The sequence below is a fragment of the Tachypleus tridentatus genome, chromosome 3 (assembly GCF_004210375.1).
Source record: "Tachypleus tridentatus isolate NWPU-2018 chromosome 3, ASM421037v1, whole genome shotgun sequence".
Classification (NCBI taxonomy): domain Eukaryota; kingdom Metazoa; phylum Arthropoda; class Merostomata; order Xiphosura; family Limulidae; genus Tachypleus; species Tachypleus tridentatus.
In genome coordinates, this window is record NC_134827.1 from 14659260 (window position 1) to 14675612 (window position 16353).

Here is a 16353-nt window from a genome sequence, read left to right on the forward strand (position 1 = left end):
GTCGAAAATAAAATCAGCAACAACATTTTATTAAAGGGAACAAAGTAAAAAAAATCACAAGCGATGTAGGAGAAACGAATTAAATGCTCTACGCTTACATTAAAGAAAAGCAAGTATCTTTATTAATATGCGCAATGTTCACTGAACATTCGGTCGATAAACTCGGTGTTTTTCAGTAATGAAGCACGTGAAAAGTAAGTATATCCTCAGGAATGATAATAAGTAAATATATCCTCTGAGTATATCCTCAGGAATGATAATAAGTAAATATATCCTCTGAGTATATCCTCAGAAATTACGATAACAATTTGGATGGCAACTAGTTTCTCTTGCGTCGTGTGGACATGCTCATAAAACTCGGAAAATTAAACAACAAGCAAAGAAAACACGAGGGCTGCGGTTGGTTGAACACAGAAGCTCAACCACGATTCCTCATTGTATCCATAATCTTTTACGTAATCGATTCAGTAAAACCATCGATAACTGGATTAAACTGTTTCTGTTATGTTCCAATAAAAGCACAAAAAGCATATACCACTCTATTTTTCTTTTTTTTTTGCCCCCCAGCGGTACGTCTGCGGACTTACAACGCTAGAAACCGGGTTTCGACACCCGTGATGGGCAGAGCACAGATAGCCCATTGTGTAGCTTTGTGCTTAATTCAAAACAACTTCTTTTTTTCTTAATTGTTTGAAGAAACAGATTTTTTTTAATCTCACGCAAAGCTACATGAGGACTATCTGCGCTAGCCGTCCCTAATTTAGTAGTGTAAGACTAGAGGGAAGGCAGCTAGTCATCATCACCCACCGCCAACTCTTGAGCTACTCTTTTACTAACGAATAGTAGGATTGACCGTTATAACGCCCCCATGGCTGAAAGGGCGAGCATGTGTGGTGTGACGGGGACTCGAATCCACGGCCCTCAGATTACGAGTCGAGTGTACTAACCACCTGACCATTCCGGGCCTTATTACTTCTGGGACAAAAACACAAAATTAGAGATTTTATACAATTCGTAAAACTTTGCTTTTAGACAGTTTTAAAAACCCTTTACTGCAAAGAACGGTGATGTGAAATTACGGCCGGAGTTTTCAAGTTATGACTTATACGTCAAGGTAGCCCTAAATCGACTTCTGAGTGACAAGGTATAAAGCGACTAGATTCTGTACTGTATCTCTCTCGATTGATTAGAATGTGAAACTCCATTCGAGCAGGATGTGAAGCAACTCGGTGTTTAATATTTATTTGAACCTTCATATCTAATAATGTAGCAGAAACAAAATAAATATGGTTGTTGCTATGTTTATAAATAAATTATAACTACTTTTCTGGTTCGAAACATTCATTTACATTTTCATATTTTTTGTTTGTTTCTCTAAATGGAAAACTGTACAGGCGAGGATTACTGTTGAAATATTATTAGTATTATTAGCTACATAGATCAAAATAACAAAAACATAATTCATAAAGTAATTAATCGAGTATGCCAAATGGCTAGGAAAGCTCCGTGTCATGAATCATTATATAAGAAATCCAAAACCTGTTATGAACTGATTATTAACGAAACTTACGTAGAAACTGCTCAGTATTGAACATGTGACAATGTTGGACGAGAGGTCATCTCTGTCCAGAGTCTGTTAAACTAAACTGATTTAATGGTCACTGCTTTCAAGAGATAGTCGCATTGTTGAATAAAATATTGTTCATTAGAGTACAAAACAGTGGTAAACGTATGTCGCCAGTTCTCGGTACTATTTTATATGTCGTAATACTTTCTCGCAGTCTCACGCATCGTATTCGGCTTTTGTTTTTATTTGGGATTTTCACGTAAGACTATACAAGTGGTATGTGTCATCTCTAACTTTGAGCTGAATGACTAGATGAAAGCCAGCTAATCAACAGCAACTACCACCAGTTTCTGAGATACACTTATTGCCTGAATTGACATTGACTTCTTTAAACTGCGGAAGGTCTTTTTACGCCAATGATTCCCGAACCACAAACCCTCGAATTTGCCATGTTGGCACTTTAACCACAGGGCCACCTTTATGGCTTCATTAACCGTCACGTAAATAAACATCAAGTGCTATATACTGAGCTCACAGCGTTATATTCTGAGTCCCTTACTGGATTAGCCATTAGTTTACTGAGCTACTGTGGTAAGTAAGATCTGAGGCTCTATTACCCACTGTGAACATAGTACAGACAGATAAATGTGTGGACGTGCACTAAAAAGTATTTCAAGTATCAAAACATAGCTTTCCTATTATCATGGGACTTGATCTTATTGACTGTGCAGTCAAAAGATCTGTCAGTACAGAACCTAACTTTAATATCATTTCATTTTCTTATGAACTGAATTTATCCAAACAGCTTACAGAGTAATGATACTCAACACAATAAAACCCACCATCATTAAAGGATTGAAAATTATAACTAAATATTTACCCTTCTATGTTTACTGCGAGTTTGTCAAACTTCGAAAACTTAGATAATTTTATAATTTTAATTTGGATAATTTTAGTTGCTGAATAGATGTAATTATTAATTTGTAAATCATTGTATTAGTTAATTTGACATTCCAGTTTCTTTGGTTTAAATGAATTAGTATATTTTTGACAAAAAAAATTGCTTTTAGCTGATGAGATATTGAAATGACAAATTCCAATTTGTTGTGAATATACTGGTGTTAATTGTATTACTTTTCGTTGCCTTTATTACTAACATTTTTATGTATCATAGATTAAAAAGTCTGGAGTTTTAAATATGACTAGGTTTTATTTTTCACGTGTTTAGTTACATGTTTCTGGTAAAGCACAGCACATTCCACAAAGGCACATAAAGGCTTAGTAAATTAATTTCCGTTGTACTGCTCAAAGTACATTCCTAATTAATTTTTATGCTCCTAAAACTATTTTTGTTCTAATGAACTCAAAACTAATTAGACAAGACGTCTATATATTTTTTTTTGTTTCTGTAGCCACCTTCTCACGCCTAACGTATAATATATGACTCTGTTGTGGCCATTGATATTCTTGTTTTAATTAAGATCCTAATTTTGCAGGGGGCGCGACTAATTTGTTTGCTAAAATAGCAGAGGAAATTCACGATTAACATATTATCATAAAGTTATATTTATATTGAATGATAAAGTTTGGAGAATATGAACAGAGCAATAAGAATCTCATTTTATATACGATATTTCGCTGGATTTTAGTAGCAATATTATGACTTAAGGAGCATATACAGTCGTTATTCGTTTAAAAATGGGCTTAAAGACGCACATTCATTGTACAAGTTTTAATTTTAGGTCATTGAATCTATGAAGGGCTTGTCCCAGTTGCAATAAGGCCCGGAGGTTAGTGCACTCGACTCGTAATCTGGGGGTCTTGGGTTTGAATCCCCGGCGTTATATGTTTCGAGCAATCCCACTATTCGTTAGTAAAAGAATAGCCCAAGAGTTGGCGGTGGGTGTTGATTACTAGATACGTTTCCTCTAGTCTTACAATGCTAAATTAGGGACGGCTAGCACAGATAGCCCTCGTGTAACTTTGCGCAAAATTCAAAACAAAACAAACCAGTTGCAATAAAATTTGAATGTAACGTATAAATAGTTTTGCTTGAAAACATTTCTAAATTACCCGTCAAATTTTCTTCCTTCCCATAAATATAAATTATCAAGTTCCTAGTATTACTGTTTAACTTCTACCATAAGTTAGTTGTATTCCTTCATATACTTGAATGGGAACTTATTCGAAGTGATCTCCCAGTATATTTTATCTTTCTGAACAAAATATATTCAACTCAGTATGTGCAATTTCTGAATGTGGAGTCACCTTCAGCAAGTAAAACCAAATTTCATACTCACCAATTGTTTGTATAAATGATTAACTTACTTATGTTGTAACAGAATACTTTGAATTGAAAAGTTTCTAACTTAACATTTCTGATAATCAGTCGTTTTTAAGTTTTATGTTTATTTTTGCAGGTGCTCATGCTTATAATACTGTGCGCCCTCTAGCGTTTAAAGATGCCAACGTCTTTTTCTTGTGTTTCCTCATCAGTGAGCCCGACTCTCTAGAAAACACAGTGTATCGAGTGAGTAGAAAAAGACTTCCTTAGTTATTCCTTAGCCTTTCAGCGATGATTTTAATGCAAATATTTCTTGTTACATTAAGATAAGGATTAATGGTACTGCTAATTAACAAAGTCTACTTAAAAATGTTTTGTTTACTTCTTTGGTACTTTTTAACATAAATTCTTCAACTAGAAAGGGTTTTGTTTTTATAAAATTTTGTTACCTGGTCTTGTTAAAGGTGAAAAATATTTCTTATTGATGTTATACTTTGCCTGTTTTTAAAGTGGAACTATGAGTGTATTATATATCCCATCATATGAATAATTTTTAATATTTGCATTATATTTAAAATCATTAAAAACTGTGATTCCAAGTTACAAACTACAGTAGTTAATATTATACTTTGTTGAAAATAAAAACTCCTTTTCTTTATAATAATTTTCGTTTTGAAAGATACTTAGTAAACTTGTTATAACTATTACTTCAAAGCATTGAAGTTTCTGTTATTGAAAGAAAATCCATTATTTATATTAAGTTTTAATGAGATTTTTCCCCGTTTTGCTTCCTTTCCCAGTTTAATGTTTGTAAACGAATATTAAAGAATACCAAATTATGTAGAATGGATTTCATGTTATATGGTTTATAATAAGTGTCACTTTAACGAAACGTTTTATTTCCATCTTGCCATCAGATAATTTAGGTGATCATATACGAAGATCACGTTTATTTTAGCAACAGCTAAATATTTATTTGAAGCGTTATCAGAGGGACAAAACAATTTAATGGATCCAACATTAAATAACTTGCTTTAGGCCCGACATCACCTTAGAAAGTACAATACGACTCGTGTAATAGCTATATTGAGGTACTTACAACAATGTTATACACCCTTTCTGTAGTGTTGTCGGGCTTTACATAATTTATTTAGTGTGCTATCCATTATACCGTTTTGTGCCTCTGATGAAAGGTTGTCATCACTCTCAAAGTTATGGCTACAAACAAAATGGCCTTGTTCACGGGTAAAAGCAACGTGTTCGTCAAAAACAAATGTAGGTGACTACTGTTAAAAAGATTATTACTTACTGGTGTGACCTTATATGGCATTTCAAAATGATTTCGTCACATAATATCCAGATACGTTGATTGGTTAATTTTTGATATTTATATAAATATATAAATTTACACGGGTTTATCGTTATATTGGTCCGCATAATTTCATGCGGAACAGATTAATCTTTCAAAAATTACACAAATTATTTGTTTTTTTCTCCTATTCTGCAACTAAGCCTCCTCCTCATGATAAGTATGTGATAAAAATTACGAATCAATAAGGTTTAAGAGTAATATTAACTTTATAAGTTATATAGATTACTCGAGTCTAGATTTTATTGCATTCATAGCACGTTTCTGAAAATACACAAACCTTATGAATTTCTCAATTTAAATTTAACCTCAAGAATGTCGTAGATTAATATCTATGCTCTCTTTTTTATTGCTCTTAAGTCTTAATTGACCCGGCATAGCCAGGTGGTTAAGGCACTCAACTCGTAATCTGAGGGTCGCAGGTTCAAATCCCCGTCCCACCAAATATGCTCGATCTTTCAGCCGTGGAGGCGTTATAATGTGACGGTCAATCCAACTATCCTTTGGTAAAAGAGTAGCCCAAGATTTGGCGATGGGTGGTGATGACTAGCCGTCTTCCCTCTAGTATTACACTGCTAAATTAGGAATGGCTAGCGCAGACAGCCCTCGAGTAGCTTGGCGCGAAATTCCAAACACACGCACAAAACAAAAAAGGGACTCGATTCTCCTCCGTGGACTTAGCAAATAGCCTGATGTGGCCTTACAATACGAAAATGCGCGCACACACAAAACATAAGAATATTTAATACAATATTTAATGAATCAGAGAGTGAAAACTATCACATCATGTTAAGTAAAATTTCATTTTAGATTTAAAATTAGTTTTATTTAAAGTTAACTCTAGTTTTGATATCTGATGAAAACAGTTCACTGAAAATTTAAATTATGACGTAAGTATTTTCTTTCCTTTTTGGGCAACAGTGCCTAAACTTTCCTTTCCCATAGGCCTAACCTCTTTCATCTAGGTTCAGTAATGTTTTAATTGAAGATTTCTGTTGTTAAGCACATTAACAAAACATTAACAAAAGTTTTGATATTTCTCTCCAGTACTTTCGTATGCTCTTAATTTCTATGATATCGTAATAAATACGTTCCCATGGTTACGGGAAAAATTGCTGTAAGCTTGTATATTTCATTTAATCGAACTTCATTCGATTTGCGATATTCTATTTATTATTCAAAAACGTTTCCTAACAAAATAAAATAAAAATAGAATATTTGGTTCAGTGGAGTGGATATGCTTGGTTTCAAAATGTGTGGCTCTTTTACTGCATTGAAAGTTGTAAAAAATGAGTGTTTATTATTTCCCAAAGAGTTGTCAAGATAATAATAACGTTCATTCGTATTGACCAACTCAGCCATACAATATCAAATCTGTGGATAGAGTCCATTGTATCTATGAGTGAGATAGAAGTCGGTTCAATCACGAAGCTTATCTCAAGAGTATTCAACATGGATGAGATCCAAGGAGTAGTTCATCGCCATGATAGTCCAAGATATACAGATATAATAAGGTCACGGTTAGTAAGAGCAACATCATACATCGAAATGCAGTTAGGTTCAATAATGCCTGAAAAAATAGGCCTTACTAATATTTTATCCTTTTACGCACAACTTTCAGAGCGACATTCTTATCAGAGAATAATTCAATGTATCCATCACATCAAAACAGTCTGGAGAGTACTCTTACGATTGAGCACAACTAGTTTCAAGGTATTTTTATAAATATTTACTTTTTTATACTTGCATCTAAGTCAGATATCAACAGTTCCTTACTTATTTTCATTTTGATGGCAGCCATTTTGATTCTTTATGATCTGAACATTCTTATAGAATGTTACTATTTTGATTTTTGCAGTGAGCTCGTGCTATCTGAGCGGTAAATCTTCAGGTTCATTACGCTCTAAAAGCAACAAGAAACTCAGGTTTCGCTATTCTTTATGGGCAGAGCACAGAACAGTTACCTGTACTATTTTGTGTTTAAAAGAAAAACAGTAATTGAAGTAAAAGACGTTTGTTATTTTTCAATAGCTAAATTCTGATTAATCTTATGTATCGTTTAACGCTATGTTTGTTACGATAATTGATTTGTGAATCAGTACAACGGGTGGGAAGTAAAAAAAAATTTGTTTTTGAATTTCGCTCAAAGCTACATGAGGGTTATCTGTGCTATCCGTCCCTAATTTAGCAGAGGGAAAGAAGCTAGTCATCACCACCCACCGCAAACTCTTGGGCTACTCTTTTACCAACAAAGAGTGGGATTGACTACACATTATAACGCCTCTACAGTTACAGGAGAGAGTATGTTTAAAGTAAACTTATGAGTCCCTTACATAAATTTATCGGCATGGCCAAGCGTGTTAAGGCGTGCGACTCGTAATCTGAGGGTCGCGGGTTCCCATCCCCGTCGCGCCAAATATGCTCACCCTTTCAGCCGTGAGGGCGTTATAATGTGGCTGTCAATCCCACTATTCGTTTGTAAAAGAGTAGCTCAAGAGTTGACGGTGGGTGGTGATGACTCACTGCCTTCCCTCTAGTCTTACACTGATAAATTAGGGACGGCTAGCACAGATAGCCCTCGAGTAGCTTTGTGCGAAATTCAAAAACAAATATATAGATTTATTTCAAAAAACAAAATAAAATTTACCACTTTTAGCTAGAGAATATTAAAATTTAACTTTTGTTCTTATAAAAATCTACTTTGAACAACAGACTGATAAATTAGAAATAAAGCGACTTCTTTTGAATTTACATAATATGACCTTGTATTCTCTCCATTTTTACTCGTATATTTTAATTAATGTCCCATCAGAACTGTTCTCATTGTGCCCGTATTATAATCATTATATATCCTAATTGCATTACACTATCAATTAATCTTTTCGTTTTAATACATTTAAAACTAATTTTCAGAAGAAAGAGAATTCTCAAGTTTTAGAAATATTAATATTTAGTTTCGTAAAGGACAGCATTGCACAGAAACAAACTAATAAGATGTGAACACGAATTCTCATGTGTCAGAAATATAAGGCTCCTGCTAGTACAGCAGTAAGTCCACGGGTTTACAACGCTAATATCAGGGGTCGATTATCCTCGGTGGACTCAGCAGACAGCCCAATGTGGCTTTGCTATAAGAAAACACACACACACGGAAATATAAGTATTTAGTTTCGTAAAGGACGGCATTGCACATAAACAAACTAATAAGATGTGAACACGAATTCTCATGTGTCAGAAATATAAGGCCCCTGCTAGTACAGCAGTAAGTCCACGGGTTTACAACGCTAATATCAGGGCTCGATTATCCTCGGTGGACTCAGCAGACAGCCCAATGTGGCTTTGCTATAAGAAAACACACACACACGGAAATATAAGTATTTAGTTTCGTAAAGGACGGCATTGCACATAAACAAACTAATAAGATGTGAACACGAATTATCGTGTTTCAGAAATATAAATATTTAGTTTCGTTTATTTGTTTGTTTGTTTTTTGAATTTCGCGCTAAGCTATTCGAGGGCTATCTGCGCTAGCCGTCCCTAATTTAGCAGTGTAAGACTAGGGGGAAGGCAGCTAGTCATCACCACCCACCGCAAACTCTTGGGCTACTCTTTTACCAACGAATAGTTAGATTGACCGCACATTATAACGCCCCCACGGCTGAAAAGGCGAGCATGTTTGGTGCGATCGGGAGTCGAACGCCTTAACCCACCTGGCCATGCCGAGCCATTTAGTTTCGTAAAGGACGGCATTGCACAGAAACAAATTATTAAAATGTGGACACGAATTCTCATGTTTCACAAATGCTTTTCTTCCTAACGAAATATATGTAATAAAAACTAATATGTTAAAGAGTTATACAGATGCAACAACAGTTTTAACCACTTTCTGCTTTTGCTCGAAAAGTCCAGTTTTCAACTGTTTTTTTTTATGTTTACAGCCATGTAGTTAACAACCTGACTTACCAATTTTGCACGCTACGCTCTATCCATGAACATGACTTACTAATTTTGCACTCTAAGCTCTGTCTATGAACCTGACTTAATAATCTTTCACGCTACGCTCGATCTATGAACCTGATTTAATTAATTTTGCACGCTACGCTCTGTCGACGCCTTTATAAAAGAAGGAGCAGTCTATCCGCCTTCTCACACCAAATAAAATTACTATAATTATCTGTCAGTTATACGCCACAAAACAGTTGGAAGATAATTAATATTTTTAATACTCTATCTATCACAAGGCAAAGGACAGTGATACAAAATAAGAAAAATTATTCCCTTCAGTTCATTTTTATGCAAAACAAGTATTTGATGATTCGTCGTATGATTTGAAAAAAACAAAACAAGATACAATTCTCGTAAGTGAATATTTACATCTTTACAGCTACGAAATTTCACTTTACACAGACTATAATCATCACGAATCAATTCGAATCGTCGTTGTGTGCATAAAATCGTAGTATATTAAAATTATGATGAACTCTCAAACATTTTTCTGAAAGATCTCTTTCCAAAATACCTTAAGTGTCTGAATCCGTATGGTAAGAAACAACGCATCTCCCAAGGGTATTCATAAGTGCTTAACATGGAAACTATTCTAGGATCCACCGTATTTGATCCTAAGTTTAGAAGAACAGTTTTTACACTCCAGATATTTATGAAATAATTTTTATATCTTCATTAGGGCTTTTGAGGCTTCACTAGGGTTAATATATATAAGAGTGTATTAAACCAATTCTAGAAAATGTTTAATCGTTTTCTTGGCCAGCTCGTCAAATAACTCGTATTAAATCAATTCTAAGCAAATTATTTCATATCTTCCAAAAAGAAATCCTTTAAGTAAAACATCTTATTTGCTGCAACATTTATTTCTACTCTTGGAGATAAACGAATTTTTTGGAGAAATTTTACTTCCCTCATAATTTTTGTTGAAATTTGTTTTTCGTTTCTAAACTCAACACTTTCCCCATACGACTCTGCAACATCGAAAGTTTAATATTGTAAAAACTTTATAGGTATAAATTGCGTTGTACTTTGTCCAGTTTGTTTAGTTTTTATACGATACAAGTTTATGTCCTTCTATTGCTTAGCTTTCCAATATTACACGTAATAAACAAGGAAAAGGCCTAATCCGCCAGTTTCTTTATATTGGTAATTCGAACCACTAAAAGACCACACGCTGTGTGTTACTTTTTCATTCAGCACGTACAACAATTTAAAATAAAATCGCTAGTGCGTACAGCCCTAACAAGAATGATTTCATCACGTAACATCAAAATACGTTTCAAGAAATAATGTACTGAAGTATGGAAACAGCTATTTAATTAAACAAGAAGGAATCATCAGTTTTAGGTAAGATTAGAGTAAATTAACCTATGAGACCTTTCTTTACCTTTTCATTAGCTGTATTTTTGTGCGTCAGCAATACCGGGGTGGGGATGGGGCGTATATCCGATCCAATTTCATTACGAATCAGAATCTTAGCAAACTACCCTAAATTATTTTACGCAGGATTAGAGTAAATTAATTTATGAGACTTTGGACATTGCCAAATACATCAATCGAAAGGGTTTGACCTCTGGAGTCTAAAACTGTAATTCGATCTAAAATCGATAAAGAGATCACGGAGCAATAAACTAAAAGTTTGTACTTGAAAAGCAAAAAACTTAAAGCCGTTCGTTCTATTTATGCATGTTTTAATATTATTGATGTTTATACACATTTTTAGTATTACAGAAAACAGCTTACTGTTTAATGTTCTATTTCAAGATAGAAGACAAGAAGGATAGTAGAATAATATGAGGTTTTTACACCGTAGTGAAAGCACCAGTTTATTAGTATTTTTGGTGTAAAGTCCTCTACCTCTAAATCTCTTGAGGAGATAATCGCAGAGAGTGTATTTTAGTTTAAAAAGGTGTTATCAAATTTGAGTGGTTTCAAATCGAGAAAAACACCAATTATAAATGTAAGACGAATTCTAAATAACTCTTGAACAGTGATTCAGAAATGAAACATAATATCAAGCATGCTTGACTGTGAACTGCACGTGTATGTATACATGTGTCATCACGTCCTATCGTGACGCAGAATGAATGGCAAATAGACGAGTTCAGTAGCCCACACTAATTTTATTTTAAAATAGAAAGATCTGGTATTATTAGAAGAACGTTGCGATATGGGACGCGGGGCACGTGAATAGCGTATTATTATAGAAACTGAGACTATTTTTACACTGCATATGTGTGTAATATACAAAGCAATCAGACTCTATTCAACCAAAATTCTCTCCACCACGAGGAATCGTGCCTCAGTTTTAGCATTAAAACTCCTCAAATTGGACTTTTCTCACCATGTGACAATATTTAATAAAGCAAAAAATAACATCTGTATTAACTAAGTTTCTGTGCTACACTGATTTGTTTTTAATCCTCACAGTCCACCAGCATTGTGGACCCACTCCACCCTAACATTTCGTCATAGATATGCTCCTCAGCCCCCCGCTAGTACAGCGGTATGTCTACGGATTTACAACGCTAAAAGCAGGGGTTCGATTCCCGTCGGTGGGCTCAGCAGATAGCCCGATGTGGCTTTTCAATAAGAAAACACACACACACTTCTGATATGCTCCAACAACTTTTATTATTATTTCTATTCCATATTTTTAGATTTGCAAGTGTTTCAGCTTTGTTATGCATTACTGATAACATACATGTTTGTTTTTTTTCTCTATTTCTTGTCATATTGTAAAGTAATATCGATTTTGTTTTTTTCCAAGATTTATCACTGAGATATCGAACAAATTATTGTAAAGCTCTACACCTTCTGCACAGTAGAGTTAGCTTTAAAAGATGGTTATCATTGTTATTATAGGTTTACTAATTTTATGTCAGTTAACCAATTTCCAGCGTTTAAGATTATATGCGTGAACTCCTCGTGTGAAGAAAATAGTTTGTGTTTATGTTCTCATGTGCACTTAACGGTACCTTTACTGCTACAGAATAGGTATCTGTGCAACAATGTATGAAGTGTGAAACTATCTCAAGAATCTTATTAATGTGATTTTTCTCAGTAATCTGATTAGCGTAAATGTTTCTCAATAATCAGAATAGTGTGAGAGTTTCTCAGGAATCTGATTAATGTGAATTTCTTTCGGGATTAGACGTAATCACGCTAACAATCGTCATTTGTTTAAAGCACTTTGTACGTAACATGTCATATTAAATGTATTTGTTTTCACCTGTTATCTGCTTTTTCTCTTATGTTTCAGTGGTATCCAGAGGTCAGAGATCATTGTCCTAATGTACCGGTCCTCTTATGTGGCTGTCAAAGTGACCTTCGCACGGACAGTGACATTGTAACCCTGCTAGCCAAATTGAAAAAATCCCCTGTGAGCTCAGAACAGGTTAGCAAATATTTATCAGTGATATCGAGAAAACCCACTTGTAGAGAAATATGTATGTAAAAACGGCTCGTTTGGGTTGAGAAAATATTTTACGTAGAGAAGTGAACAACGTTTCGACCTTCTTCGGTCATCATCAGGTTCACAAAGAAAGAGAGAGTTAACGAAATGTTGTTCACTTCTCTACGTAAAACATTTTCTCAACCCAAACGAGCCGTTTTTACATATATATTAGCAAATATTTGTTGGTCAGCTAAGAACACATCAGTAATATATCTGATGTGTGGGTAAAAGGACAATAATGTACCTGTCGGGCAGCTAAGAGTCACGTTAGTAATACACTTTTTGTCAGATTAGCAAATACTTAACGATCATTTGAGATCATGTCAGTAACATATTTACCATCTGTTACTATCGAACATGGCCTGACATGGCTAGGTAGTTACGCAGCTCGATTCGTAGTCGTAGGGTCGCGGGTTCGAATCCCCGTTACACCAAACATACTTGCAGCGGGGGGTTTTAATGTGACGATCATTTACGCTATTTTTGGTTAAAAGGTAACCGAAGGGTTTGCGGTGGGTGGTGATGACTAGATGCCTTCCTTCTAGTCTTTCCTAAATTAAGGACGGCTAACGCTGATAGCCCTCGTGAGGCTTTGCGCAAAATTGAAAACCAACTATGGAATATTGTTCGAGTAGACATAAAGAACAAAACCTAGTACGAGTTACAGATACCTAAATATAAACAAGTTATCCTACAATGTATGGAAATTTAACCAATTAAGATTTCTTTGAAACCGTGAACTGTTTTGATACAGATTTTTGTATGTGAAAGGAAATGAATATATCGCAAAATACTGTAGGAATTTATTTCAATGAAAGTACAATATTTCATTTTTGAGAATGGAGTAATGTTCAGTAAACTTTTAACTGTTTCTCTAGGCGTTAGCAGTTTCAAGGCAGATTGGTGCCACCACCTACGTGGAAACATCATCCAAACTCAGCGGAAGGAGCGTGAGAGACGCTTTCGAGGTGGCAGCACTGGCGGCACTGGGCAAACTCAACAAAAACCACGTGACTGCTCCACTTCATGTTACCTTCGTTAAGTCCAAATATAAGTCTAAACTCGACTTAAAGGATGACTTCCGAGATCGAACAAAAAACTGTATAGTGATGTGAGATTACAACACTATCTGTATCTTCTAAATGTAGTGCTAGTCACGTGATCTGTCATGCTTGGTTGCTGAACTTGTCACTTGATTCTCAAGGCAAAAACATATTGCACGGAATTGTCTCAAGTCAATCGTCCTGTGCAGAATGCCTTTAGTATCTATCCTTGTTGAGCATAAAGTCCAAAATTACTACTAATTACTAGGACGAATAACAACGTAAATAGTCAACAACTGTTCTAAAAGTGGAAATACTAAAGCAAAAAAAAAAAAAACTTAGCTGAAGGTTTGAAGTAAAAGAACAAAATCAATAATTTAGCTTTCTAACGTCGAAATTCCAAAGTAAAGCTTAAAACTGAAAATATATCGCAAACAGTTAGGAATGAAAAGGTCGTGTTTTCAGACAACATGGATAAACATGAATTACACACTTGTGAGTAATGCAAGGAACAATACAGCGTAATATAATTACGATAATATACGTATAATAGACGTATACAAAAGCATATTTACAGTAGTTTGTTTTAAATATGTTATGTAAATTTTAGACGTGTTAAAGAATGTGGAGATGCTTTTGTTAAATATACGCAAATGAAACGCAGTAACATAGAAAGGATTTTGGTGCACGACAGGCTGTATAACACTGTTTTGGTTCAATTGGTTAAATCAAAGTTTTTTTTTAAAGTTGTCTGCTTAATATAAAGTCATTTGGCACTGATATTTTCGAACTATAAATACCAAAGAAACTGTGGTATTAAATAAATTTTAGTAAGCCACACAAAATTGCTAAGCTTACCCCAAAGCTTCTACGTTGTCTTCATGTTTCTATATAACAGCAATTTAATAAGTGTTATATATCTGAGTTTAATATTATTTCATTTAGCAATTGTATTTCAGTAACGAAAAAAATTCATGTGAGGAGAGAATACATCTCAGTATAGAACTGTTCAATTTAACAAATATTATCAAACTTTTTTAAGATACTTTTGTGACTAATTTAAGAGAGATATATCAGGGTTTAGTATAGACTTGCAATACATTTGAGTTTATTTTATATTTCTTTCTGTATCATGAGGATATGAGACAGTTTATGACAACTGTTTAACACTTATTTTTATCATCCCGGATTTTTCCCCCGCTAGTACAGCGGTATGTCTACGGATTTACAACGCTAAATTCAGGGGTGCGATTCCCCTCGGTGGGCTCAGCAGATAGCGCGATGTGGCTTTGCTATAAGAAAAGCACACATCCCGGATTCACTGTATTAAACACATTCAATAAAGTGATCCTAAAGTGGATCACCAGGAAATCATTACACAGTTTTGAATTATTTGTCAACTGTAACAATTGTGAAAAAGTATATAACCAATATACCATGTCATAAAAACAAAACTTCGGGTTTCTTCTGTATGTGTTTGTAAATTTATAATACGGTGCTACCGTGACTTATAATTCTGTGCGTTTTTGTAAGAAATTAAAATTGATTACGACACACCTCTAAATATAATATCTAAAAAAATAATAAACGTTTTCTTCTTTTTGTTTTCGAACATTCGCAGTATAATTTTGCCTGTGTGTGACTTCATGTCAGTAGTCGAACGAAGGGTAATATATATTTACTAATAAACTATCATATTCAGGTAGTCAGATTAAATACATATTATTTTTCTTTAGTTGCTTTTATTCAAATAACAATAATGCTAGCAAGTAACAATAAATTAATGAGAAAACATTCTTATTTCAAATGTTCTGTTTCTTACAAGTTACGGCGTAATGGATTGTTTTATGTTATTAAGTAATAAAATATAAATTTTCGATGCCTGTTTATTAAAACATGATTAACTAATCGTTTCTTTCTCTCTATATATATATGTATATTTATAGATATATAGATGGGGTATTGTGAAAACGGTTTAAATAAATGAGAAGAAATGGGAAGTGATAATATTTTAAAGTTAATATTTTACTGTTTTTTTTTAATGTTCTAACTCTATCGGTGAGATCGTGTGTATTTCTATTTATATTACCAATGCTAGTGACTAATACATTGTATGATTGTAAACTTAGATTCAAAATAATGTTACATCAAACGTACTTCAGCTTCAAAATAACTTGTAACAATGCTGCATACTGTTGTCAGTAAATGGTTGCTTATAATTTGTAATTGCTTATCTAAAAACTAAACATGAAATGTAATGCTTCCTTTTGTAAGTCATGGAATGTCTCAATGTTGAAAAACAATTTGTAATAACTTGGAATGATGCTTTTTTTTGCGCTAAGAATAAAATACTTTTCTAGAATATTCCTAATGTTTATTATAAAAGTCAAAACTTGTCTTCGTAGTCGATGCTTTAAGAAACTATAAGTGGGACAGCGACAAGTCTACAGCGGAAAAACGCTAAAATCCAGCGTTCGATTCGTCGCGGTAAACACAACAGATAGCCCAGTGTGGTTTTAATAAACTGTTTTTACTTCACTCAAGCCATACAACTAAACGCAATATGTTTCAAACATCAGTTTTTTGTTAATAACAATTTATCAAACTGTTAATGTTATGTCACTGGCA

The 16353-nt window shown here is 34.1% G+C and overlaps 1 protein-coding gene across 1 annotated transcript; it reads left to right on the top strand.

The window, feature by feature from the left end:
* The first annotated feature begins 178 nt into the window (after window positions 1-178).
* Window positions 179-16077, top strand: LOC143247918 (rho-related GTP-binding protein RhoE-like). Its single transcript, XM_076496467.1, has 4 exons — window positions 179-194; window positions 3988-4097; window positions 12488-12622; window positions 13561-16077. Exons 1-4 carry the CDS (start codon window positions 179-181, stop codon window positions 13795-13797), a joined length of 498 nt encoding a protein of 165 aa, XP_076352582.1. The 3' UTR covers window positions 13798-16077.
* Window positions 16078-16353: the final 276 nt, after the last annotated feature.

Excerpts from the sequence above, each read along its gene's own strand:
- LOC143247918 (XM_076496467.1), top strand. Across the intron at positions 4,098-12,487 it reads TAGAAAACACAGTGTATCGA|TGGTATCCAGAGGTCAGAGA; the intron begins GTGAGTAGAAAA and ends CTTATGTTTCAG. Across the intron at positions 12,623-13,560 it reads CCCCTGTGAGCTCAGAACAG|GCGTTAGCAGTTTCAAGGCA; the intron begins GTTAGCAAATAT and ends CTGTTTCTCTAG.